The 27833-nt window shown below is 45.6% G+C and overlaps 1 protein-coding gene across 1 annotated transcript; it reads left to right on the top strand.

Annotated features, from left to right (window-relative positions):
• Positions 1 to 14344: 14344 nt before the first annotated feature.
• RRM2 (ribonucleotide reductase regulatory subunit M2) lies at positions 14345 to 23099 on the top strand. Its single transcript, XM_019021423.4, has 10 exons — positions 14345 to 14638; positions 14724 to 14798; positions 15128 to 15271; positions 15477 to 15593; positions 16460 to 16593; positions 18609 to 18703; positions 18821 to 18954; positions 20529 to 20633; positions 20721 to 20834; positions 20914 to 23099. Exons 1-10 carry the CDS (start codon positions 14348 to 14350, stop codon positions 21064 to 21066), a joined length of 1362 nt encoding a protein of 453 aa, XP_018876968.3. The 5' UTR covers positions 14345 to 14347; the 3' UTR covers positions 21067 to 23099.
• The last annotated feature ends 4734 nt before the right edge of the window (positions 23100 to 27833 follow it).

The following is a 27833-nucleotide window of genomic DNA, read 5'->3' as shown; positions in this document are numbered from 1 at the left end:
TTCAAGTGATTCTCATGACTCAGCCACCTGAGTAGCTGAGATTACAGGTGTGCGCCACCACACCCAGCTAATTTGTTTGTTTTTGAGACAGTCTCACTCTGTCGCCCAGGCTGGAGTGCAATGGTATGACCTCGGCTCACTGCAACCTCCACCTCCCAGGTTCATGCAGTTCTTCTGCCTCAGCCTCCCGAGTAGCTGGGACTACAAGCATGTGCCACGACGCTCGACTAATTTTTTTGGTATTTTTAGTAGAGATGGGGTTTCACCGTGTCGGTCAGGCTGGTCTCGAATTCCTGACCTCAAATGATCCACTCACCTCAGCCTCCCAAAGTGCTCGGATACTGGCATGAGCCACTGCGCCCAGCCTCCCCTGTTATCTTTGTGTTCCCTGTAGTGCCAGTTGGGGGTCTCATGCTATGCTAGGGTAGGTGTTCCTTCAAAGGGGCAGCCCAACTTTATACTAGACTCCATGAGGCTCCCCTGCCTGTTCTTCTATTGTGTGACTTTGGGAGATTCTCTTTATCTCTGGATGTAATTTTTTTTTTTTTTTTTTGGGACAGGGTCTCACTCTGTCACCCAGGCTGGAGTGTGGTGGTACATCATGGCTCAATGTAGCCTTGACCTCTTGGACTCAAGTGATCCTCCAGCCTCAACCTCTTGAGTAGTTGGGACCACAGGTGTGCAACAACATGCTCTGTGTCGCCCAAGCTGATCCTGAACTCCTGGGCTCAAGTGATCCTCCCACCTCAGCCTCCCAAAGTGGTGGGATTACAAGCGTGAGCCACTGCACCTGGCATGGATCTAAATTTTTTTCTCCCATAAACCAAGAGGGGTAGGATCAAAGGCTTTTGGGATTCACTTCTAAAATCATGATTCATGATTCACTGGTTCAATAACTAGAATTTCACTTTGAGATGAATCTGGTAGCACCGTGCAAGGTGAATTAGAAAAAAGACAGAATGGTAGGAAAGAGATTGGAGCTAATGAATAATAACATGTTGAACAGTGAGAGAAATAGGTTTTTAAAAACATGAGAACAGTTAAAAGCCTGGGTATAGATTAAGCAGCCCCAACAAGCAGCAGTTAGGAACTTCAGAAAAAAAAAAAGAAAAAAGGGGATAGCAGATGAGAAACATCAGAGGAAAAACTAGCTGATCATTTTTCAGAATTTAAGACATGAGATTTCACAATGAAATACAATCTGGGAACTAAGCAAGATAAAGAAAAGTAAGCATTCATGTAATCACATCAGAATAGAATTTCAGAATACCAAAGAGGAAGAGAAAAATCTCAAAACTTATGAAGAGAAACACAACTGCAGACTTCTCACAAGAAACAACTGACAATGGACAATGGAGTAACAATGCCAGAGGCCTCAGGGAAAATAACTCTGGCCCAGGGAATTCTACACTCAAACTACTGTTCAGCATAAATGTAACATATCAAAACCTTTGGAATGCAGTTAAAATCCTATTTGAAGGGAGATTTATATCATTTATTATAAAACAGAGATAGTGAAAATAAACTAAGTATTTAATTCAGGAAAGTAGAAAACTTCCACAGAGTAAACAAAAAAAGCAGAAGAAACAAAAGAATAAAGAACAGAAATTGATTAAATATATACCCAATAAATATTTAAATGAACAAAACAGAAACAGCAAAACCAGGGCCGGGCATGATGGCTCACACCTGTAATCCCAGCACTTTGGGAGGCTGAGGTGGGTGGATCACAAGGTCAGGAGTTCAAGACCAGCCTGGCCAACACAGTGAAACCCCATCTCTACTAAAAATACAAAGAAAAAAAAAAAAAGAAACAACAAAACCAAGTTTCTTTTTCCCTCTCAGATACATAAAATTGACAAATTTCTACAAAGACTAATAAGGGAAAAACAGAGAAACCCAAAACTAACCACTATTAGGAATTAAAATGGGTTCACAATACAAATGCTTTAGAAGCTCAAAAACTCCCTTTATTTCACAATAACGTTTTAAGTAATAAAACAGGGCCGGGCGTAGTGGCTCACACCTGTAATTCCAGCACTTTGGGAGGCTGAGGTGGGTGGATTACCTGAGGTCAGGAGTTTGAGACTAGCCTGGCCAACATGGTGAACCCCCGTCTCTACTAAAAATACAAAAATTAGCCGGGCATGGTGGTGTGCACCTGTAATCCCAGCTACTCAGGAGGCTGAGGCAGGAGAATCACTTGAACCCAGGAGATGGAGGTTGTAGTGAGCTGAGACTGCGCCACTGCACTCCAGTCTGGGTAACAGAGTGAGACTTGGCCTTGAAAAAAAAAAAAGTGATAAAACAATGCTATGAAAACTTAAAATAAATGTGAAAACCTAAGATCAACAGGACAATTTTCTAAAATTATAAATATCCAAAAAAGAGTTAAGAAGGGATAGAAAATTAGGATAACCCATTGCCAAGAAAGAAACATATTTGGAAGTCTCAAACTTTCCCCCTGAAAAAGACACTAACCCTAGACAGTTTATAGGAGTTACTGACAAAAATTTAATGAACAGGCCGGGTGTGGTGGCTCACACCTGTAATCCCAGCACTTTGGGAGGCCGAGGCAGGAGGATCACGAGGTCAAGAGATCAAGACCATCCTGGCCAACATGGTGAAACCCCATCTCTACTAAAAATACAAAAATTAGCTGGGTGTGGTGGTGCGCGCCTGTAGTTCCAGCTATTTGGGAGGCTGAGGCAGGAGAATCGCTTGAACCCAGGAGGCGGAGGTTGCAGTGAGCCGAGATCATGCCACTGCACTCCAGCCTGGCAACAGAAGAAGACTCCACCTCAAAAAAAAAAATAAATAAATAAATAAATGAACAAAAAAATCACCATACTATACAGTGTTTTAAACAACAGAATGAAAGTTACAAAATTCATTTTATAAGAATAAACTTCATATATAACTAAATAGGAAAAAGAACAAGAAAATAAAATTATAGGGTAATTTCAATTAATAATACTAATTTAGGTGGGGTGCGGTGGCTCAGGCCTGTAATCCCAGCACTGTGGGAGGCCGAGGCAGGCAGTCAGTTGAGCTCGGGAATTCAAGACCAGCCTGGCCAACATGGTGAAACCCCATCTCTACTAAAAATACAAAAAAATGAGCCAGGCGTGGTGGCGGATGCCTGCAATCCTAGCTACTTGGGAGGCTGAGGCCAGAGAATCGCTTGAACCTGGGAGGCGGAGGTTGCAGTGAGATCTGGCCACTATACTCCAGCCTGGTCGACAGAGACTCCACTTCAAAAAAAAGAAAAGAAATTGATTTAAAAATTCTAAATAAAGCATAAACTATGTCAATTCATCATAGAAAATAATATATGCTTTTCTGTGGAGCATGTTTCAAAAAAAACAAAAATTTTTAAATTAAAAAAAAAGAAAATAGGCTGGGCATGGTGGCTCACGCCTGTAATCCCAATACTTTGGGAGGTTAAGGCTGGAGGATTGCTTGAGGCCAGGAGTTTGAGACCAGCCTGGGCAACACAGCGAGTCCTCGGGAGGCAGAGGTTACAGGTGAGCCGAGATCGTGCTATTGTACTCAAGCCTGGGCGACAGAGTGAGTCTCCGTCTCAAAACAAAACAAAACAACATCAACAACAACAACAACAACAAAATTTCGCATAGGATATTAGCATTGGAAAGGAAGAGATACAACTGCCATTTTTAAAAGATAGTCTCATTTCTTTTTTTTTTTTTGAGACAAAGTCTCGCTCTGTTGCCTAGGCTGGAGTGCAGTGGCGCAATCTTGGCTCACTGCAACCTCCGCCTCCTGGGTTCAAGCGATTCTCCTGTCTTAGCCTCCCGAGTAGCTGGGATTACAGGCACGCACCACCACGTCTGGCTAATTTTTATATTTTAGTAGAGACGGGGTTTCACCATATTGGTCAGGCTGGTCTTGAACTCCTGACCTCAGGTAATCCACCCACCTAGGCCTCCCAAAGTGCTGGGATTACAGGCGTGAGCTACTGTGCCCGGCCTAGAATAAATAATTTCCAAATTCAAGACCAAATAAATTTTTTTTTTTTTGAGAGAGAGTCTTGCTCTGTCACCCAGGCTGGAGTGCAGTAGTACCATCTCAGCTCACTGCAACCTCCACCTCCCGGGTTCCAGTTCTCCTGCCCCAGCCTCCCAAGTAGCTGGGACTACAGGTGCATGCCACCACCCACAGCTAATTTTTGTTTTTTAGCAGAGACTGGGTTTCGCCATGTTGGCCAGGCTGGTCTCAAACTCCTGACCTCATGTGATCCACCCGCCTTGGCCTCCCAAAGTGCTGGGATTACAGGCATGAGCCACCATGCTTGGGCCAAATACCAAAATTTAGACACTAGTGATGATGATAAATAATAGCAATAGTAGAAGAAGGTGCAGTGTAAAAATGGTTAAGAACAAATACATCCAATAGAGCTGGGAACCACTGACAATTAAGAACTCACATAGAAATTAGTAGGAAGGGGCTGGGCATGGTGGCTCACGCTTGTAATCCCAGCACTTTGGGAGGCCGAGGCAGGAGGATTGCTTGACCTCAGGAGTTCAAGATCAGCCTGGGCAACTCTGTCTCTATTTTAAAAAATTAATTGATAAAAAATTAGTAGGAAGAGATAGGGTGACATTAAGATTTAGAAATCAAGGCCGGGCACGGTGGCTCATGCCTGTAATCCCAGCACTTTGGGAGGCCGAGGTGGGTGGATCATGAGGTCAGGAGATCGAGACCATCCTGGCTAACACTGTGAAACCCTGTCTCTACTAAAAATACAAAAAATTAGCCTGGCGTGGTGGCGGGTGCCTGTAGTCCCAGCTACTCGGGAGGCTGAGGCAGGAGAATGGCGTGAACCTGGGAGGTGGAGCTTGCAGTGAGCAGAGATTGCACCACTGTACTCCAGCCTGGGGGACAGAGTGAGACTCCGTCTCAAAAAAAAAAAAAAAAGATTTAGAAATCATATGATAAAAACTATTACAGCCCTATTAGAGATCACCTAGGCCTTAAGATCTTTGTTTAAGGCCGGGTGCGGTGGCTCACGCCTGTAATCCCAGCACTTTGGGAGGCCGAGGCGGGCAGATCACGAGGTCAGGAGATTGAGACCATCCTGGCTAACACGGTGAAACCCCGTCTCTACTAAAAATACAAAAAAAAAAAAAAAATTAGCCAGATGTGGTGGCGGGCGCCTGTAGTCCCAGTTACTGGGGAGGCTCAGGCAGGAGAATGGTGTGAACCCGGGAGGCGGAGCTTGCAGTGAGCCGAGATGGCGCCACTGCACTCCAGCCTGGGCAACAGAGTGAGACTCCGTCTCCAAAAAAAAAAAAAAAAAAAAAATAGATCTTTGTTTAAATCTTAAAAATGAAAAACAATTTTGTTAGTATTTTTCTTTTCTTTTTTTCCTTTTTTGAGATGGACTCTCGCTCTGTCACCCAGGCTGGGGTGCAGTGGCACCATCTCAGCTCACTGCAACCTCCACCTCCCAGGTTCAAGCAATTATCTTGCCTCAGCCTTCTGAGTAGCTGGGATTACAGGTGTGCACCACCATGCTTGGCCAATTTTTGTATTTTTAGTAGAGACGGGGTTTCACCATGTTGGTCAGGCTAGTCTCGATCTCCTGACCTTGTGATCCACCCGCCTTGGCCTCCCAAAGTACTGGGATTACAGGCATAAGCCACCGTGCCCGTCCTTAGTATTTTTCAAAGCTTTCAAAATGAGACTTCTGTTTTTTACCTGCTTAAAACAATCACTATTTTATCTCATAATTTTGTGTATCAGGAATTTGGATGGGGCTAAGGTTGGCAATTTTTCTTCTCCACGTGATGTAAGCTGAAGTCACCAGGTAGAACTCATCTGGTGAGGCCTGGTGCAGCCGAATAATAACTTTTTAATTCCAAAGAATATTTGAAAAGAGACAAAAACCGGGCACAGTGACTCACATCTGTAATCCCAGCACTTTGGGAGGCCGAGGCAGACAGATCACTGAAGGTCAGGAGTTCGAGACCAGCCTGGCCAACATGGTAAAACCCTGTCTCTACTAAAAATACAAAAACTAGCCGGGCGTGGTGGCAGGCACCTGTAATCCCAGCTACTCAGGAGGCTGAGGCAGGAGAATTGCTTGAACCCGGGAGGCAGAGGTTGCAGTGAGCCGAGATCGCGTCACCGCACTCCAGCCTGGGTGACAGAGCAAGACTCCATCTCAAAAAGAAAAGAAAAGAGACAAAAGAACACAAAACAGGTGGGTAAGTAGAAAACAAGTACTAATATAGTAGATGTAAACCAAATATATAAGTAATTACATTCAATGTAGATGGTGTGATGGCTGGAGGATTGCTTGAGCCCAGGAGTTTGAGGCTGCAGTGAGCTACGATTGTGCCACTGCACTTGAGTCCAGGAGACAGAGTGAGATCCTGTCTCTAAATAATAATAATGATAATAAAGTAAAATAAAAATGAGCATAAAGATTGGATAGGAAGACATAAAACTGTCATTCTTTACAGACACCATGACTGTGAATGAAGAAAACATAAAGGAGTCCACAGATAAACCAAATTAATTACAAATTGATCAAGGTTGTAGGATTTAAGGTTAATAACATGAAAAACAATGTCTATATATATGTCAGTGCATAAATTTAGAAAATAAAAAAGTTAAATGATACTACTTATCATAGAATAAGAAATAATAAATATCCAGGAGAAAAATTTTTTAAATGTGCAAGACCGCTATATAGGAAGCTACAAAAAAATTACTGAAAAAAATTAAGGACAACATAAATAAATGGAGGGATATACCGTGGCCATGGATTAGAAGACTCAATATCATAAAGATGTCAGTTCTCCTAAAATTCATCTAATGATTCTAACAATGTAATCTGAATGAAAAGATCTTCAAAATGAAAATCAAAGCACATGGAGATGAAAAGTTTTAACATTCTAAATAAACCAGATCTAGGTAATAAACGAAATCAAAACCCACATCTCAGACTATTTAAAAAATGCAAAAGTGAGATCACTATCCATTAAAACCTGTGGGATTTTCCAAAGCTGTACTCAAAAGAAAATGCAACAGCAGCCGGGTGCAGTGGCTCTTGCCTGTAATCCCAGCACTTTGGGAAGCTGAGGCACGTGTATCACTGAAGGTCAGGAGTTTGAGACCAACCTGGCCAACATGGTGGAATTCCTTCTCTATTAAAAATACAAAAATTAGCTGGGTATGGTGGTGGGTGCCTTTAATCCCAGCTACTCGGGAGGCTGAGGCAGGAGAATTGCTTGAACCCGGGAGGTGGAAGTTGCAGTGAGCCAAGATGGCGCCACTACACTCCAGCCTGGGCTACAGAGAGACTCTGTCTCAAAAAAAAAAGAAGTAAACCCAACCAATATTTGAGAGGGGATAAGCAAAGAAATTAATTAGTTAGAAAGCAAGATGTGAGCAAGGGCCTGGTGACATGCATCTGTGATCACAGCTACTTGGGAGGCTGAGGTGGGAGGATCACTTGAACCCACGAGTTCGAGTCCAGCCTGGGCAATGTAGTGAGATCCCAACTCAAAAAAAATAAATAAAACAAGAAAGCAAAATACACAGATGTCCCACACCAGGTGAACAGCCATCCAAGGAAATGCACACTACTCAGCAATAAACAGGAAGAAACTGTTGATACATTCAACAACTTGGATGAATCTCAAGGGCATTATTTCTAGTTAAAAAAAGCCAGTTAATCTCAAAGGGTTCCACATTATATGATTCCATTTATAGAATATTCTCTAAGACAAATTACAGTGATAGAGACCAGATTAGTGGTTGCCAGAAGTTAAGGCTAGGGTGTTAACAATTAGGAGCAACACAGGGATCCTCTTTGTGGTGATGGAACAGTTCTGTATCCTGATTTGGTGATGGTTATTCAAATCTACACATGTGATAAAATTTCAAAGAACCATGTACACATACACCTATACATGACTGCATGTAGAAACCAGTGAAATCCAAACAAGGTTAGTAATTTAATTACTGTCAACTTCCTGATTTTGACAATGTACTATGGTTATGTAAGATATTGAGTAACCTGGATGAGTAACTTTACCATTTTTGCAACTTCTGTGTGTCTTAAACTACCTCAAAATAAAGCTTAATGCTTTTTTTAAAAAGAAAAAAAAGACATAAATGGAATATTAGGAAACTAAAACTGCAACATATATAATAGAAAGAAATACTGTCCAAATCATATAAAGCCCCTATAAATCAATAAGAAAGTGATAAATGACCCAGTCAATAAATGGACAAAGCCCAGGCACAGTGGCTTAGGCCTGTAATGTCAGCGTTTTGGAAGGCTGAGGCTAGAGGATCACTTAAGGCCAAGAGTTCAAGACCAGCCTGGGACCCATAGTGAGACCCTGTTGCTATAATAAAAGAAAATGAGCCGGGCGTGGTGATGTGCACCTGTAGTCCTAGCTACTTGGGAGGCTGAGGTGGGAGGATTGCTTAAATCCAGGAGTTGAAGGTTGTAGTGAGCCATTATTGCACCACTGCACTCCAGACCGGGTGACAGAGCAAGACCCTGTTTCTTTTTTTTTTTCAGATGGAGTTTTGCTCTTGTTGCCCAGGCTGGAGTGCAGTGGCACGATCTTGGCTCACCGCAACTTCCGCCTCCTGGGTTCAAGCAATTCTCCTGCCTCAGCCTCCCAAGTAGCTAGGATTACAGGCATGTGCCACCACGCGTGGCTAATTTTGTAATTTTTTAAGTAGAGACGGGGTTTCTCCATGTTGGTCAGGCTGTTCTGGAACTCCTGACCTCAGGTGATCTGCCCACCTCGGCCTCCCAAAGTGTTGGGATTACAGGCGTGAGCCACTGTGCCTGGCCAAGACCCTGTTTCTTTAAAAAAAAAAAAAAAAAAGATGTGGCAGACACTAGGAATTTTTATTATTTATTTATTTATTTATTTATTTTGAGATAGAGTCTCACTCTCTTGCCCAGGCTGGAGTGCAGTGGTGCAATCCTGGCAAGCTCTGCCTCCCGGATTCTCGCCATTATCCTGCCACAGCCTCCCGAGTAGCTGGGACCACAGGCGCCTGCTGCCACGCCCGGCTAATTTTTTTGTATTTTTAGTAGAGACAGGGTTTCACCGTGTTAGCCAGGATGGTCTCAATCTCCTGACCTTGTGATCTGCCCACCTCGGCCTCCCAAAGTGCTGGGATTACAGGCGTGAGCCACTGCACCTAGCCAGACTAGGAATTTTTAAATAAGCATAACAAACATACTGAAATCTGTGGATTCTAAATTCTAAGAGTTAAAAGCACATAGTTGTGGTTTTTATTTTTATTTATTTTGAGATAGCATCTTGCTCTGTTGCCCAGGTTGGAATGCAGTGGCGTGATCGTGGCTCACTGCTGCTTCAACCTCCTGGACTCCAGCAATACTCCTGCCTCAGCCTCCTGAACAGCTGGGACCACAGATGTGTGCCATCACAATCAGCTACTTTTTTATTTTTCATAGAGACAAGGTCTATGTTGCCTAGGCTGGTGTTGAACTTCTGGGCTCAAGCCATCCTCCCACCTCAGCCTCCCAAAGTGCTAGGATTACAGGTGTGAGCCACCATGCTGGCCAGTTGTCATTTTAAAGTGCTAATATTTGCAACATGATGGAGATTACATCTCCTGTAACTATTTAATTTATGACTAAAAGTTTAAATGTCAGTTTAATTCTTATTTATTTTAGTTTTAGAGACAGGGGTCTTGCTATATTGCCCAGGCTGGTTTCAAATACCTGGTCTCAAGCAATTCTCCTTCCTCAGCCTCTGGAGTAGCTGGGAGTATAAGGGTGTGCCACTGTGCCTGGCTAAATGTCATTTTAAATGTGTGTAAAGTGGCACATAACTGTTCAACATCATTTTAGAGGTTATCTGAGCACGAAGAAAATCATTAATCCCAAAGGCTCTGCACTGTGCTGGCTGCCTTATCCTCACCGTCTCCTGAAAATGGCCTTTCAGTGGCTGAAGCTCTCCAATGCGAATGTTCTAGACACATATGATGTGGTGACACTCACATCAGCATCAAACAGCTCCATCTGGTTGTCCACCCTGCTTCCTGCTTAACCATTTCCTGCCGACTTCTGAGTGAGTGACACATAAACTAACTACAAAGTTGAACTGGGCTGCTCCTGAGACTTGTGGTTGTGGTGCTGCTGTGCTGTGCTACATTAAGAATGTTGGGCTGGGCGCAAGGGCTCATGCCTGTCATCCCAGCACTTTGGGAGGCCGAGGTAGAAGGATAGCTTGAGCCCAGGAGTTTGAGCCCAGCCTGGGCAATATCGTGAGACCTCATCTATATATATATATAAATATACGTAATTGGCAGTTCATATTAAAACAAAGTTTTTGAGAGTCTGGAATTCTGGAGTTAGTCAGACCTGGGTTCAAATCCTAGCTATATTATCACCTATGAAGTCTTCTTGCCAATAACTTTTAGCCTAAGGCTAATAACGATCCCCCGCCGGCCTTTTTTTTTTTTTTTGAGAAGGAATTTCATTCTTGTTGCCCAGGTTGGAGTGCAATGGTGTGATCTCGGCTCACTGAAACCTCTGCCTCCTGGGTTCAAGTGATTCTCCTGCCTCAGCCTCCCAAGTAGCGGGAACCCAAGTAGCGGGAATTACAGGCGCCTGCTACCACGTCTGGCTAATTTTTGTATTTTTAGTAGAGATGGGGTTTCCCTGTATTGGCCAGGCTGCTCTCAAACTCCTGACCTCAGGTGATCTGCCTGCCTCACCCTCCCAAAGTGCTGGGATTACAGGCGTGAGCCTCCAAGCAGGGCCTAATAAAGCCTTTTGACCTAACTTCCAGTGTAGAGTACAGGGGTCAGGAAAACAAGTTCATTGACACTGTGAATAAACAATTAGGCAAATGTAGAATGTGGGACATTCTACAAGAAAACTGGTCTGTACTTCAAAGTCAATGTCGTGGGGAAAAGAAGTGGAGGAGCTTTACTAAGAGTCTAAAGCAACATAATAAACGCAATGCATGTGATTAATTAGATACTGCACAAAAAAATCCAAAAAACTATGAGACATTTTTGAAACAATTGGAAAAACAGGAATATGGACTGGATATTAGGTGATATTAGAGAATTATTGTTAGTTTTCCTAGGGATAAATGTGGTATTGTGGTGATGTTAACAGAGTGTCCTAATTTTTAGGAGCTGAAACGTTTAGGGGTGATGGGTTATGATATCTATCACTCACTTTCAAATGATCCATAAAAAAGCATAAGCCTCATACACCCACAGAAGGGGTGTCTGCCACATTTGCCATGAAGCAAATATGGCAAAATGGAAACAGCTGTTGAATCCTAGCTGGTGGGTGAACACTAGGAATCTTTCCATTATTCTGTATGTTGAAAACATTCATAGTAAGAAGCTAGGCTAAAAACGTTCTGCTGTGCAGTTGTGCTGTGCGACCTTGGGCAGTTTCCTCGCCTCCCAGGCCTTCATTTCATCACCTATGAAACAGGGTTAAAAATACCAACCCCGGTGGGGAGGTGGCTCACGCCTGTAATCTGAGCATTTTGGGAGGCCAAGGCGGGTGGATGGCTTGAGCTCAGGGGTTCAAGACCAGCCCGGGTAACATACCGAGAACCCATCTCTACAAAAAATTTAAAAATTAGCCTGGCGTAGTGGTGCCTGCCTGGAGTCCCAGCTACTCGGGAGGCTGAGGTGGGAGGATCGCTTGAGCTCGGAAAGTTGAGGCTGCAGTGAGCTATCATGGAGCCACCAGCCTGGGCAACAGAGCAAGGCCCTGTCTCAAAACAAAAAACTCAAAAAAAACAGCCTCACATGATCCAGGCGCCCAGAGGCTGTGGGTGCTGCAGCCTTAATTATTATTATGACCACCTTCGGCACGGCGTCTGGTACACAGTGAGTGCTGAGCTCCCCGAGCCGCGGTTTCTCCACCCTAATGGTGAACAGCCTTTTGGAAGTCGCGCTAACCTTGCCCTGGGACCTGCAAACTTGCCCAGGCTGGGGCGTGTGAACCGGAGAGCGCGCAGCGGAAACGGGGCGGGGCACCTGAGGCTGGGAATGCAGAGGAGCCTCCCGGGGGCGGGGCGGGGCCTCCCGTGCAGACCAATGGTGGAGTAGATGCAGATGTCAAAACGCGCGCTCAAGTGGCTTCCGCCAGGAATCCCGACGCTTAGGGAGGTGGAGGGAGGATCGCTTGAGACCAGCCTGGGCAAACAAGCGAGACCCTCGTCTGTTTACTTAAATAAAACCAAAAAAACGAGCACCGAGGGAAAAAGGAGTGAATCCCGGGGCTAGCAGCAGCCTGCGGCGGGCGCTCTCCCGGGAGTGGCTGCACCGCCCCCCCGGAGGCGGAACCGCCCGCATTGCCGCGTGGCCCTGGGCGCCGCCACCTCCTCCGCAGCGGGGCAAAGTTGCCGGACCTGGGGGGGAGGAGGGCCACGCCGAGATGACTCAGGTTTAGCGCGGGAGGGGAGGATGGCGACTTCACCCGGCCTCTAACAACACGTACGCATCTTTCGGCGTCTTCTACAATGGCTATGTTAATTACGTGGCCAGGAACTAAACTATCAATGAAGCCACCTCTGACTACTTCAGTTACAGTGAGTTTAACAGGAGCAAAAAAGCACGTGGCGCCCTAGGGCAACCGAAACGAGGGTTTTAGACGCTGATTATGGGAAATTGAAATCTGAGTTGAGTATGAGATGACACCAATAAATTATAATTTTGTTAGATAATAGCTTTATCAGCCATAAAGTAATCAATAAAAATACCAATTTCCTGGAGTTGGATGCTTTAGTGTGTTTGGGGTGAAAATGGCAATGAATGGCGAGTTGCTTTAAACAAATCACGGTACACCAAAGTTTTAGTTGTGGCTTTGTGTAAGGAATGTGATGGGCACTTATTCCTGCAACACGAGAATACTTTGATTTACAAGTCCGTAGTACTTTTAAGAAATGAGAGAAACAGACCTAGGTGGGGAGGGTACCTGTCCCACCCCACCCGCTTTAAAGTATCTTATCTAGAAAAGGCTTTGTGAAAAAAAAAGTCCCGGGTCTCTCTCAATAACAGCCCTGAGCGCAGCTGTTGAAGCTTTCTCAGGTTAATGATTTCTTTCTTGGATCTTAAAGTTTCTTTCTCTTCCTTTATTTTTGGCATTTTGCCCGTTGCAGGGCCCGGCAAATCAGAAAGCCACATAGAAAATTAAATGAAAGCTATTGCTAAGTTCCAGTCTCTACACCAGTGGAGTTTTCAAACTCCTCTTCAGCATATTTGACGCCCAATGAGTAGTACATTAATTCCTAGTCCTAAAATCATTCTGTGAACTTTCTCCCAGGAATTTTTGCTCAGTTTGCAATTAAAACAACTTTTTTTCTTCTCTTTTTAATGGCAGAGGCGGGGTCTCACTATGTTGCCCAGGCTGGTCTCCAGCTCCTGGCCTCAAACAATCCTCCTGCCTCGGCCTCCCAAAGTGCTGGGATTACAGGCGTGAGCCACCGCGCCCAGCCACAGTTTGCAATTCTTAAGGCAAGGGTGACAATAGGGGACAGGGGTCTGACAGGAGACAGGATTTCTGTGGAAAACTGCACCAAGGGCCTTCTCTCCATGTCCTGTAGTTTGAAGGTTTACAAAGGACTGCACATTTTACATGAGTCATCTCAACGAACGCTCTCCTCACCGCATTAACAGTCCACGCGGTTACGAGTCCCATTTTACTCACGGGGACACCGAATCTGTAAGAAGCCTGGTCGCTTGTCCCAGCAAAACGAGCCGCGGGGCTCAGCGGCCCTAACTTTTAGGCTGTAGGGTCCTCGCCGACCACCCCGCCAAAATGTCAGGCCTCGGGGCCCTTGCACCCCCACCCCAGGGACACGGATCGAAAGGGTCGCAGCAACGCCTCCCCGGCACCCAGGAGCGTTTTCCAGGCCTTTGCACCAACCTCGTTGGCTAAGCCCCCTGCCCGGCGGCGGCCCGGCTGGGAGGAGGTGCTTTCGGGAGGCGGGGCCGCGGCCCGGGGACCCTCTCGCGCCCGCGGGCTCCAATCGCTGCGCCTCACGCAATCCTAAACGGTTCCCTGGCGAACCGGGGCCCGCGCGCGCCAAGGTCGCCGAGACCCTCAGGGGCTGCGGCCCTGGTCCCGTGGGACCTGTGGGGGCCTGGGCGGCGGCGCCCCCGACCCAGCCAGCGGACGGGCCGGGGGGGAAACCGGGAGGTCCCGGGGGGCGTCCACGGATGTGTACCCGGGGGTCTCCGGAAGGCGCCGGCGGAGGCTCCCGCGCTGCGCTTGAAAATCGCGCGCGGCCCCGCGGCCAGCCTGGGTAGGGGCACGGCGCAGCCAATGGGAAGGGTCGGAGGCATGGCGCAGCCAATGGGAAGGGTCGGAGGCATGGCACAGCCAATGGGAAGGGCCGGGGCACCAAAGCCAATGGGAAGGGCCGGGAGCGCGCGGCGCGGGAGATTTAAAGGCTGCTGGAGTGAGGGGTCGCCCGTGCACCGTGTCCCAGCCGTCCTGTCCGGGCAACTCGCTCTGCTTCGCTGTGCCGCCACTATGCTTTCCGTCCGTGTCCCGCTCGCGCCCATCACGGACCCGCAGCAGCTGCAGCTCTCGCCGCTGAAGGGGCTCAGCTTGGTCGACAAGGAGAACACGGTGAGCGCGCGGGGAGGGCGCTGCGGGCAGGGGAGGGAGGCAGGGAAAGCGAAGCCGCCCCTCACTCACACGCGTCTCCCCGCAGCCGCCGGCCCTGAGCGGGACCCGCGTCCTGGCCAGCAAGACCGCGAGGAGGATCTTCCAGGAGCCCGCGGAGCCGGTGAGTGGCGGGCGTGGGGCAGAGGGGCCAGGGACGGCCTTGGGCGTCTTGGCGCCAAAGCCGCATTGTTTCCTCAGCTGTTCACACTCCCGCGCCGGCTCCTTTCCCGCCTAGGCGGCCCCTCCCCAGGGCGGCCTCCCGCGCCCCTCGGCCCATTTCCCGGTTCGGGCGTGCGCTCCTCTGCTGCGACCCACGGAGCGCGACGGGACAGCCACGTTTTCACATCGGGCCCCGTGAAATTGCCGCCAATGGAAAGGACTTGGTCCAGAAAAACGTTAGTTTCATATGGTTCGCCCGGTACTTAAGTGTTTTATTTTCTCCCCCAACAGAAAACTAAAGCAGCTGCCCCCGGCGTGGAGGATGAGCCGCTGCTGAGAGAAAACCCCCGCCGCTTTGTCATCTTCCCCATCGAGTACCATGATATCTGGCAGATGTATAAGAAGGCAGAGGCTTCCTTCTGGACCGCCGAGGAGGTAATCGGAGGACCCCAGAAGACCCCTGCAGGGGTGACCGTGACGCCTCAGACATAAATGCACCTGGAGGTTCCCGTTGGCAAGGGGGGCTAACTGTGGGGCATAGTAAGTGGTGCCAGCATACTTAAAGTTTGAGTGCTCAGTGTGAGTCCTGTAGGCTTTACTCTCTTCCTTTTATGCTAAAATTGTGACTTCCGAACCTCAGGTGGACCTCTCCAAGGACATTCAGCACTGGGAATCCCTGAAGCCCGAGGAGAGATATTTTATATCCCATGTTCTGGCTTTCTTTGCAGCAAGCGATGGCATAGTAAATGAAAACTTGGTGAGTTTCCAAAACATCTTTCATTCATTTGACGTTGACGATCTGAGGTCGAACTAGTTCGCTTTCCTCGTCTTGTACGTTTTTCCATGCTGAGTGCATCTGTGTGTGTAAGCTGGGTTTTATATTACATGGCATTTCCTGTTTTGTAACACTTTGCAGTTTTCTTATGGTATTTTCCTGATTCTAGAGAAGCTGAGACAATATTAAGTGGTAGCAATGTGATGACTCCTTGTGGCCACCACATCTGCTCCCTCTTTTTTTTTGTTTGTTTTTTTGAGACAGAGTCTCACTCTGGCCCAGGCTGGAGTGCAGTGGCGTGATCTTGGCTCACTGCAACCTCCGCCTCCTGGGTTCAAGCGATTCCCCAACCTCAGCCTCATGAGTAGCTGGGATTACAGACGTGCGCCACCATGCCTAGCTAATTTCTGTATTTTTAGTAGAGACAGGGTTTTACCATGTTGGCCAGGCTGGTCTCGAACTGCTGACCTCAGGTGATCCACCCACCTCGGCCTCCCAAAGTGTTGGGATTACAGGCGTGAGCCACCACGCCCGGCTCTGCTCCCTCCTTTTTGTGGCTTTGCTGTTTTAATAATAATTTGGTTGTATCTCTTATTGCGAATGGATCTTTCTTGACATAAATTAATTAGGAAATCGAGCGCTCACAGAAATCCTATTTTATATGTATCTATTTCCTGATATGTAAGTTGAGCATATGACATAAAATATCAAAGAATTGTGACAAATTGGATGAAATATATAGAAATAAACCTTATAATGGTACAAAGAGTGCGATGCTGCCAGTATCCGTTGACAGTTGCTGCTGTTGATTTTTTCTCAAGCTTAACTTTGATGTGTTTGGCCACTAGGTGGAGCGATTTAGCCAAGAAGTTCAGATTACAGAAGCCCGCTGTTTCTATGGCTTCCAAATTGCCATGGAAAACATACATTCTGAAATGTATAGTCTTCTTATTGACACTTACATAAAAGATCCCAAAGAAAGGTGAGTATTCAAGTGGTATGCCAAGATTTTTAGGACTCATTAATTGTTGATTTATTACAAATTTTTAGTTCATCTAGGGATAAAAATGACTCCAGAATGACTAAGCAGTCATAGGCATTCCCAGCACCCGTGGTCATGTCTCCTCTTAGCAAGGGGCCTAAATGCACTTTATTATTCACTTAGAGTTGTGAAGGTACTCCTTTTAAAGTTGGATGTCTACCAATCTAAAACCTTTTGAAAAAATTCCTAGATGTTGGGTAAGACAAACTAAAACCTGTATCTGACCATCTTTGCTCATTTGGTGAATTTGTTGAGAAGCTAGAATGTGGGGCTGCAGTGGGATGTACGGGGAGGACTTGCCTCCTAAGGAGCCTGCAGTACAGTACAGGCAAATAAGACTTAGTAGGAGTTACATAAGGCAGAGGCAGCAGTGAACCCTGAGACTGATTTAGGCATGCAGCAGTTTGGCTGAATAAAGGTAGCTTAAGGTCTGTTTTGTTTTGGAGATTGGAGGTGGGGGATTAGAAATGGGCTGCTGGAGTAGTCTAGATACAAAGGTCAGCTTTAGGGTGGCGCGCGGTGGTTCACGCCTGTAATCCCAGCACTTTGGGAGGCTGAAGCGGGCGGACAACGAGGTCAGGAGATCGAGACCATCCTGGCTAACACGGTGAAACCCCGTCTCTACTAAAAATAAAAAAAGTGGTGGCGGGCGCCTGTAGTCCCAGCTGCTTGGGAGGCTGAGGCAGGAGAATGGCGTGAACCCGGGAGGCGGAGCTTGCGCTCCAGCCTGGGTGACAGAGCAAGACTCCGTCTCAAAAAACAAAACAAAACAAAAAAAACAAAGGTCAGCTTTGGGGACTGGAACCTTGTATGGAGTGGAAGTGGTGAAGCTGCAACCTAAAGTAGCTGTTGTAGACTTTGAAGTACATGAAGAGGAAAAGTGGTAACTTGAAAGGACTGAGGAAACTTATTGGGAGTAAAGAGATGTGAACATGTTTATAGGTGGAAATTGAGAAAAGAAGGCAAAGATTAGGGGTACGATCGGGGGCAAATGCCCAGAAGGGGAACAGGAAGGTCTGCTGGGGAAGCCTCAAAAACAAGGGAGAGGCAGACCCAGGTCTCAGAGAGAGGGACAGTGAGATGGAAAGAATGAAAGACAGCTGGGCATGGTAGTCTGAGCTAGTAGTCCCAGCTGCTTGGCAGGCTGAGGCAGAAGGATGGCTTGAGCCCTGGAGTTTGGTTTTACTGTGAGCTGTGATCATCTCGCTGCACCCTAGCCTGGGCAGCAGAGTGAGACCCTCATCTCTTTAAAGAAAAAAAAAAAAAAAAAAAAGCTGCCCAATATCTGGTGCCCTTGGCTTCAGAACACAAAGTCATCTGGGTAGGAACAGTCTGGGAAATCAGTAGCCTCTCAAGGTGGGCACCAGAATAAAGGGAGGCAGAGGAGGGTGGTAAGGGAGACCCAGTTAACTGTAGTACCCATGGATTTGCTTTCCTGACCTGGGATCGACAGTGTAGCACAGAGTCCTAGTAGGAAGCAATCTTAGTTTATTGGTTTAATTATTTTATGATATAGATGTGGCAACTGAGGCCAAATAATGCACCCAATCATAGTCTGATAATAGCACAGCAGTTAGGATTTTATGGTTCTTCAAATTTAAATTCTATGATTCTTCAAATTGAACAATGATATGGACTTGAAATAATTTTAAAGGCAACAAATGTCCGTGCTGTACTGGACTATGTTTTACTGTCTGTAGACCCTGAAGCTCAATATGAACTACAGAATACCCAAACTTGTATTAATGTAAATCAAGTGTTGAGGTTTTTAAAAAAACACTGGAGGGAAAAACTGACCAGTAAAAATAAAACATTTCGGTGTGAGTTCTTCCTTTAGGAAGAGGATTGGCAAATACTTGAATTTGGCCTTTGTCCCAGAGCTCTTATCTAGCAGTTGGTAATCGGAGGTCTTTTACTGTAATGCTTCAATTGCTGATACCGTATGTGCCTACTAGGGAATTTCTCTTCAATGCCATTGAAACGATGCCTTGTGTCAAGAAGAAGGCAGACTGGGCCTTGCGCTGGATTGGGGACAAAGAGGCTACCTATGGTAAGGAGACCCTTGCCCCTACTTAAACCTGAGCTTCATTTTCCAAGTAATGTTACTGGATTTTTGGCCCTTGAATACCAACTCACTAGAATCATTTTGGTGTTAACTCCTAAATAGGTGAACGTGTTGTAGCCTTTGCTGCAGTGGAAGGCATTTTCTTTTCCGGTTCTTTTGCGTCGATATTCTGGCTCAAGAAACGAGGACTGATGCCCGGCCTCACATTTTCTAATGAACTTATTAGCAGAGATGAGGTGAGTCTAAATCAAATAATAGGGTGACCTAAACCCCAAACACAACTCGGGCATGCTCTTGTGTTCACTGACGGGGACCTGAGATACTAGATGGCATATATCCACATTTAATGTGTGAGTTCAACCATACACATACTTGACAAAAGAAGGAAATAGTTTCATTTACTGAAACTGTTTTACTTGCATTCTCAATATATTGTAATACATTTGTACATATGTATTCCCCTATAGGCTTTGAATGCATAAAACTACAAGTTCTTTGTTTTTTGAGGGGACGGAATCTTGCTCTGTCGCTCCAGGCTGGAGTGCAATGGTGTGATCTTGGCTCACTGCAACCTCTGCCTCCTAGGTTCAAGTGATTCTCCCGCCTCAGCCTCCCAAGTAGCTGGGATCGTAGGTGCCTGCCACCATGCCCAGCTAATTTTCGTCTTTTTATACAGACGGGGTTTCACCATGTTTGCCAGACTGGGGTTGAACTCCTGACCTCAGGTGATCAGGTGATCCACCCGCCTCGGCCTCCCAGAGTGCTGGGATTATAGGCATGAGCCACCATGGCCAGCCAAAACTACAAGTTATTGATGGGATTGGGATTTTAAGGGATGTTTTATTATTTTTGCCTGGTATTAATATGTGATCCCTTTTTCCGTAAAAATGTTCATAGTAGAGCCAGGAGCGGTGGCTCATGCCTGTAATCCCAGCACTTTGGTAGGCCGAGGTGGGTGGATCACGAGGTCAGGAGATCGAGACCATCCTGGCTAACACGGTGAAACCCCGTCTCTACTAAAAATACAAAAAATTAGCCGGGTGTGGTGGACGTGCCTATTGTCCCAGCTACTTGAGAGGCTGAGGTAGGAGAATCGCCTGAACCTGGGAGGTGGACAGTCCCCCCCAAAAAGAATGTTCATAGTAGCCATTATATTTCTCCTGTTTGATCTAGAAATTGCCCCTGTACTTCAATATTAATAAGCATTTCAATGAAATGAGTATACATTTTGGTCTAGTGTATGTCTTTGATTAAGTCACATTTGAAAAGCCAGGAGCATGAACTCCATCTTACTTGGAGCCCAGTGGGCGAATCAAATATGGTTACCTTGTAGGAGGGCCTTCCTTACTGGATTGGGAGATAAGCTGTGAAGCTTGGTGTTTAATGCAGTAACTTGCAAACTTGATTTACTTGAAATTGCATATTTCCTGAGCATCTAAAAACTAGCCTTATTACTGAGCTTTGCCTTTCCTGCTGGGAGTAGAGGCAAAATTAGCACTCATGGCTGTAGAAAGATCACTGAGTGAAGCTCTGACTCCTCCTCTGCCAACACACAGCAGAGCAAGAAATACACCTTGCCTGTCTTCATCTAGGTGGCAACTTTGAGGGCCTTGAATGGGACTGTGCTTGCCTTGGTGACATCAGCAGAGAAATCAGTAGTTGAAGTCATCTTCCCTTTGAGAGTTCAAGTTCTCTCAGTATGGCTGAGCATGTTGGATAAGGAGAATGCAGAAAAGGACAAAGTAATTTCATATTCCATGTTAATGACAGAAGTCTTCTGGCTTTAGTGATCTTGAACTTTTTTTTCTAGGGTTTACACTGTGATTTTGCTTGCCTGATGTTCAAACACCTGGTACACAAACCATCGGAGGAGAGAGTAAGAGAAATAATTATCAATGCTGTTCGGATAGAACAGGTAAGTGGGTGATGAAATGGGTCACTCAAGCTTGCTAGAAAATGCCCGTGCTTTAGTTGTATTCAGAAGCTGTATTTTGGTTCCTAGGAGTTCCTCACTGAGGCCTTGCCTGTGAAGCTCATTGGGATGAATTGCACTCTAATGAAGCAATACATTGAGTTTGTGGCAGACAGACTTATGCTGGAACTGGGTTTTAGCAAGGTAAAGTATTGTTTACATAGCCTTCTGCTTGTTTTGAAACTGGTGCTCTGTATTTATATCTTGATGTGAACCTTTTCAGGTTTTCAGAGTAGAGAACCCATTTGACTTTATGGAGAATATTTCACTGGAAGGAAAGACTAACTTCTTTGAGAAGAGAGTAGGCGAGTATCAGAGGATGGGAGTGATGTCAAGTCCAACAGAGAATTCTTTTACCTTGGATGCTGACTTCTAAATGAACTGAAGATGTGCCCTTATTTGGCTGATTTTTTTTTTCCATCTCATAAGAAAAATCAGCTGAAGTGTTACCAACTAGCCACACCATGAATTGTCCGTAATGTTCATTAACAGCATCTTTAAAACTGTGTAGCTACCTCACAACCAGTCCTGTCTATTTATAGTGCTGGTAGTATCACCTTTTGCCAGAAGGCCTGGCTGGCTGTGACTTACCATAGCAGTGACAATGGCAGTCTTGGCTTTAAAGTGAGGGGTGACCCTTTAGTGAGCTTAGCACAGCAGGATTAAACAGTCCTTTAACCAGCACAGCCAGTTAAAAGATGCAGCCTCACTGCTTCAACGCAGATTTTAATGTTTACTTAAATATAAACCTGGCACTTTACAAACAAATAAACATTGTTTGTACTCACAAGGCGATAATAGCTTGATTTATTTGGTTTCTACACCAAATACAAAGCATTCTCCTGACCACTAATGGGAGCCAATTCACAATTCACTTAGTGACTAAAGTAAGTTAAACTTGTGTAGACTAAGCATGTAATTTTTAAGTTTTATTTTAATGAATTAAAATATTCGTTAACCAACTTTAAAGTCAGTCCTGTGTATACCTAGATATTAGTCAGTTGGTGCCAGATAGAAGACAGGTTGTGTTTTTATCCTGTGGCTTGTGTAGTGTCCTGGGATTCTCTGCCCCCTCTGAGTAGAGTGTTGTGGGATAAAGGAATCTCTCAGGGCAAGGAGCTTCTTAAGTTAAATCACTAGAAATTTAGGGGTGATCTGGGCCTTCACATGTGTGAGAAGCCATTTCATTTTATTTCTCACTGTATTTTCCTCAACGTCTGGTTGATAAAAAATTCTTGAAGAGTTTTCATATGTGGGAGCTAAGGTAGTATTGTAAAATTTCAAGTCATCCTTAAACAAAATGATCCACCTAAGATCTTGCCCCTGTTAAGTGGCGAAATCAACTAGAGGTGGTTCCTACAAGTTGTTGTTCATTCTAGTTTTGTTTGGTGTAAGTAGGTTGTGTGAGTTAATTCATTTATATTTACTATGTCTTTTAAATCAGAAATTTTTTATTATCTGTGTTCTTCTAGATTTTACCTGTAGTTCATACTTTAATCACCCAGTGTCTTATTCTGGCATTGTCTAAATCTGAGCATTGTCTAGGGGAATCTTAAACTTTAGTAGGAAACCATGAGCTGTTAATACAGTTTCCATTCAAATACTAATTTCAGAATGAAACATAATTTTTTTTTTTTTTTTTGAGATGGAGTCTCGCTCTGTTGCCCAGGCTGGAGTGCAGTGGCGTGATTTCGGCTCACTGTAACCTCCGTCTCCTGGGTTCAAGCAATTCTCCTCTCTCAGCCTCCCTAGTAGCTGGGACTGCAGGTATGTGCTACCACACCTGGCTAATTTTTGTATTTTTAGTAGAGATGGAGTTTCACCATATTGGTCAGGCTGGTCTTGAACTCCTGACCTCAGGTGATCCACCCACCTCGGCCTCCCAAAGTGCTGGGATTGCAGGCGTGATAAACAAATATTCTTAATAGGGCTACTTTGAATTAATCTGCCTTTATGTTTGGGAGAAGAAAGCTGAGACATTGCATGAAAGATGATGAGAGATAAATGTTGATCTTTTGGCCCCATTTGTTAATTGTATTCACTATTTGAACGTCGTCCTGTTTATTGTTAGTTTTCTTCATCATTTGTTGTATAGACAATTTTTAAATCTCTGTAATATGATACATTTTCCTATCTTTTAAGTTATTGTTACCTAAAGTTAATCCAGATTATATGGTCCTTATATGTGTACAACATTAAAATGAAAGGCTTTGTCTTGCATTGTGAGGTACAGGCGGAAGTTGGAATCAGGTTTTAGGATTCTGTCTCTCATTAGCTGAATAATGTGAGGATTAACTTCTGCCAGCTCAGACCATTTCCTAATCAGTTGAAAGAGAAACAAGTATTTCAGTCTCAAAATTGAATAATGCACAAGTCTTAAATGATTAAAATAAAACTGTTCTTATGTCAGTTTCTTGATTGGTAAAATTTGCATTTTAATTCAGGAAGAGAAATATTTTTTGGCCAGGCATGACTGTAATCCCAGCACTTTGGGAGACCAAGGTAGGCAGATCACCTGAGGTCAGGAGTTGGAGATCAGCCTGGCCAACATGGTGAAACCCCATCTCTACTAAAAATACAAAAATTAGCCTGGCATGGTGGCACACGCCTGTAATCCCAGCTACTTGGGAGGCTGAGGCAGGAGAATCACTTGAACCCGGGAGGCAGAGGTTGCAGTGAGCTGAGATTGCACCACTGCACTCCAGCCTGGGCAGCAGAGTGAGACTCTGTCTGAAAAAAAAAAAAGTGTTTTTTGTAAAGGCTAACGAATTCATTTGCTTTCCACTGGTTCTGGGCAAGAGACTTGCCTTGTGCCTATTGTGACACAAGGTGTATAGGAGACAGGTACACCCGAAAGGTGGTGCCCAAAAATATTAACTGCCATACTGCATGTGGGGTTTGTGAAGCCGGGGCTGAGTTAACTTCTCAACTGTGGGGGAGCCACTCCTGGGGCTCTTTTCCTGTTTGCAGAACAGGTGGGGCTAGAGGTCTTCCCAGCTGGAGTTTTGCTTTGCTGTCCCTCATCTGACCTGTGTGGACTCCAGCACAGGTTTGGATTGGTCCCTGTGTCTATAAAGGCCCTTTCCTGACTCGGAATCCCACCCACTTTGATAAAGCCTTTTAGAATTCATGACACCCATCCCCAAACGAACCAATCATTCCTTGTACCTCACGCCACTGCCATTCAGTTCATTGAACAAACAGCAGCTCTCTTGTCAGGTGACATTTTCTACCTGCATTTTAATTCAGGAAGATGGGGCGCTGAGCCAGAGGGGAGGCCCCTCCCTCTGGAGCTTGGGTTTACTCCTAGAGAGGAAAACTGATAGATGAGTAGATCTGAAGTGTTGGGCAGTGGTGGGGGCAGCAGAGAATTCTAAGGTGGATGGGAGTGATTGGGAGAGGTCTCATGGGGAAGATGATGTTTCCTTAGTGGAGGGGACTGGGACTAGTGTCTGAGGTTGTGCTGCTTCCGACTCCTGTGTTCTCATGAAGATTCCTTCCCGTGCTGCTCTGTAAGAGAAAGTTGTCTTTGAGGGCACAGATTTTTATCTGTCTTTATATTTATAAGCATAAGGCCTCCAAGGATCAGGTATTTAAGTGACTGGTACATGGGGAAATAAACTAATTGGAACTGAAGTATTTTGGGGTGGATGGTATCTTGGGTAAAAGTGTGATCTGTGTCCCAGATGAACCTAGTAGAGAGCTTTGCCTTTACAGCTAAAAGCGTTCAGTTAAGGTCATTTGATTTGTAATGTCAGGTTGGCGCTGGGCCTATTGCAGAAGTTCAGGACAGCCAGGCTTCAAGAAGATGACCAACTACTAGGACAGCCTCCCTGTGGGTGGCCTGCAGTCTGTTCTGCTCCCCTCCGGCCCCATGCCAGCTGCCATGCTCTATAGAACATGTCTCCCATGCTGCCCGAGGAGGGCCTGCAGAGAGTTGAGTGGTCAGGCTGCTGAGTCAATTGCCCTGGGTACTCATTAGATACATCCTCCCCGGCCTCATCCCCAGACCTACTGAATCAGTCTGGGGGTAAACCAGGGACCCTGTAATCTTAATGGGAGATCTCAGACACTTGAGATCGGGTGGGATAGACTCCTGACATAAAGTTCAAACCAGTGGACGTCAGTCCTGGGTGTGAATTATAATCACCTGGGGGCTTTTAAAAGCTACTAAAGTCTGGATCTCACTTGGGGAAAAGGCAGCCCTGCTGAGCTTCAGCATGTTCCAGATGTGTTTTCTGGTGTGTTCTAGACATGCTGTGTAAGAGTTACACTTCATTGCGTGTGCACATTCGGGGCCCTGCCCAGCTGCAGTGGCCAGGCCTGGCTGCTAAAAGCAGACCTACAAAAACCTCCCTTCACCTGGTACTGCTGTGGCCTCTGACCTGAGGACTTTGTCATGCAAAGGAGGAACCAGATGGGTGTTCTGTCACCTGGCCAGGGAGCTAACTGGCTGTATTTTGAGGATCAGTGGCCCTGCCAGTGTCGGTCTGGAGATCCTGATAGTGGTTTAACTCCTCTTAGCAAGACAGGCACAGGCCCAGCCCCTCATCCGTGAGTGGCTGCAGTTGGACTGCGTGGCCTGTCCTCTTCCAGCAGTCCCTGAGTGTAGAGGGGCTACCCTCCTGGTGTCTGTCTGGACACAGAAGGGAACACATCAGTGGTGTCTCCCTGCCATTCCCTGGAGGGAATATGACATCAGGATTTTTTTTTTTTTTTAATGATGAGAATAGCTGAACCCATTGCTGCTTAAGGTTCAATAGTCATGTTCACCTTAGCCTTGGCTCTAGAGACTGGAGTGGCTCCAGCAAAGTGGTGGACTAAGGAACCGAACTCCTCTTGCTTCAAACACCTGCCCATGATAAATAGCACAGCAAAAAGTTAAATAGGTGGGCCGGGCATGGTGGCTCGCGCCTGTAATCCCAGCACATTGGGAGGCTGAGGTGGGCGGATCACCTGAGGTCAGGAGTTTGAGACCAGCCTGGCCAACATGGTGAGACCCCATCTCTACTAAAAATACAAAATTTAGCCGGGTATGGTGGCCCATGCCTGTAATCCCATTACTCCGGAGGCTGAGGCAGGAGAATCACTTGAACCTGGGAGGCAGAGGTTGCAGTGAGCTGAGATTGCACTCCAGCCTGGGCGACAAGAGTGAAACTCCATCTCAAAAAAAAAAAAAAAGAAAAAAAAAAAAAGTTAAGTAGATGATCACCTCCTGGGAAAGGAGAATGACCTCTTTTGGGAACAAAGAAAGTGACCATGGAGGCCCCAGAACTTGTAGCAGCTCTCCGAGTGGTTGTTAGTCCCTTAGAGAAATTAAATGGGCAGGGGCTGACATGCAATTGGATTTGGAGGGAGAGGTTAATCTAAACCAGGGGAGGAGTTGGGACCAAAACCCTGGCATAAAGCTAGGGGCCCCAGTGACACGGGAACTAGACAAAAATCCCATTGGCACAGTGGGGAAGATAAGGGTTTTAATCCTTCTGGATTCTTAAAAACCTTCACATAAATTTGTGGTCTAGTTTTAATCCTTCTGGATTCTTAAAAACCTTCACATAAATTTGTGGTCTAGGAACTACTCGAAGATAAATTAATCCCTAGTATTGATCACTAGCCTGGTTGCACAGGATTCCCACAGGTGGGGTTCACAATTCTTAATTAGAAACTCAGACAACACAACAGATAAAAGGAAAAAACACGGTATGGTGAAGAAATAGATTTTCGGAATCAGGTAGAATGGGATACAGCATAACTACTAGAGTTCAGGCTTTTAGAGCTATTTCAACACAGCTTAGTAAGATTAGACATAGCTGAAGAGTGGACTTGTGAGTTGGAAGGGATGTATCTAAGGGAATTATTCTAAAGAAGATGAAAGAAAGCATGGAGAGAGTGTACAGGCAGTGTTGGAGGAGGTAAAGACTGGTGACTTTCCAGAATGGACTCATCCTTGAGATCAGGAAGTCCCCAAGGAATCACACATGAGAAGCAAACATTCATTCCTAGTCTCATTTGAATGAAGCTGCAGAACATGAACAAAAAGAACAATCATTAAACGAATGTTTCAACGTAAGCCAAAAGATTATGAAGTCATATCTTCAATGCTGAGGGAATCATTGGATGAAATTATTATTCAGAAAGAAGATACATTTTCATGCCAAGGTTTTACCATTCACATCCCCAAGCCAAAATAATTCCTAGCGAATTGAGCCAAAAGAGGATGGTGATGAGCAGAGAAATTGGTTGGTCCACAGTGAATCAATAGAATCAAAAGGAAGCTGGGCATCATGGTGCATGCCTGTAATCCCAGCTACTCACGAGGCTGAGGTGGGAGGATCACTTGAGTCCAGCCTGAGCAACAGTGAGACCGAACTCAAACAACAAATGGAACTAGAATAATGGACGCTGCAGAGGGATAAAGAATACCAAGGTCTTTATACTATTAGGCCTTGGAGATATATGGTTTAAAGTTTAAGGATGACCACTGGAGGCATAGCACCAGAAGATTTAACTTCAACTTCCAAAGTGGGGGCCCTGGTGGGGGAGGGGAGGGGCATGCGTGCGGGTGTGGGATGTGTTGCAGAGGAGTTAAAGCTTGACGGGTTTAGAAGGTGGAAAGGGTCGGGATGCAGCAGAGAACAAGTCAATGGAAAGCACAAAATAGGATGGTAGAAATAAAAGCACAGTAGATGTAAATAAACTAAGAGTCAAAACTCTTAAGGCTCAAATTCTAGCTATAAACGATTGCCAAACTAAACACTTAAGAGTGTAAACAATTACTATAGGAAAAAGACTTTAAAGCAAAAAGCCCATTAGAGATAGAAGTTATTGGCCTAAAAAATGATTGTTCCTCTGGGAAAACACGATGGTGATAACTGCACCAAGCAACATGGTCTCTGCCGTGTTTGGGTGTGACTTCATCCCTGCCTCCCCAGGGACTGATGAGTCCTGGGCTCAGGCTCAGAGTGATGAAGCGGGTTATTGTCTTGGTGCTGCCATATTCTCTTAGTCATGTGTTTTTTTTTTTTATTCATTGTCCTCTGGCCCTACACACGGTCCCTAGGTTTGCTTTTATGGCAATTGCAGAGAATCTCCATGGCTCTACTGGCAATTGCTTGAGAGCTCACATTCCTACCGGATGTGAGA

Source organism: Gorilla gorilla, chromosome 12 (assembly GCF_029281585.2).
Source record: "Gorilla gorilla gorilla isolate KB3781 chromosome 12, NHGRI_mGorGor1-v2.1_pri, whole genome shotgun sequence".
In the NCBI taxonomy this organism is placed as follows: Eukaryota; Metazoa; Chordata; class Mammalia; order Primates; family Hominidae; genus Gorilla; species Gorilla gorilla.
The sequence above is the reverse complement of the archived record's forward strand: the minus strand, read 5'-3'. Positions and strand labels throughout refer to the sequence as shown.

What these genes read in the sequence shown, in the direction of transcription:
- RRM2 (XM_019021423.4), top strand. Translation starts at nt 14,348, where the DNA reads ATGGCGCAGCCAATGGGAAGGGTCGGAGGCATGGCACAGCCAATGGGA. An exon ending in GCATAGTAAATGAAAACTTG is followed by an intron (nt 15,594 to 16,459) that starts GTGAGTTTCCAA and finishes TTTGGCCACTAG; the next exon opens with GTGGAGCGATTTAGCCAAGA. An exon ending in ATGCTGTTCGGATAGAACAG is followed by an intron (nt 20,634 to 20,720) that starts GTAAGTGGGTGA and finishes TTTGGTTCCTAG; the next exon opens with GAGTTCCTCACTGAGGCCTT.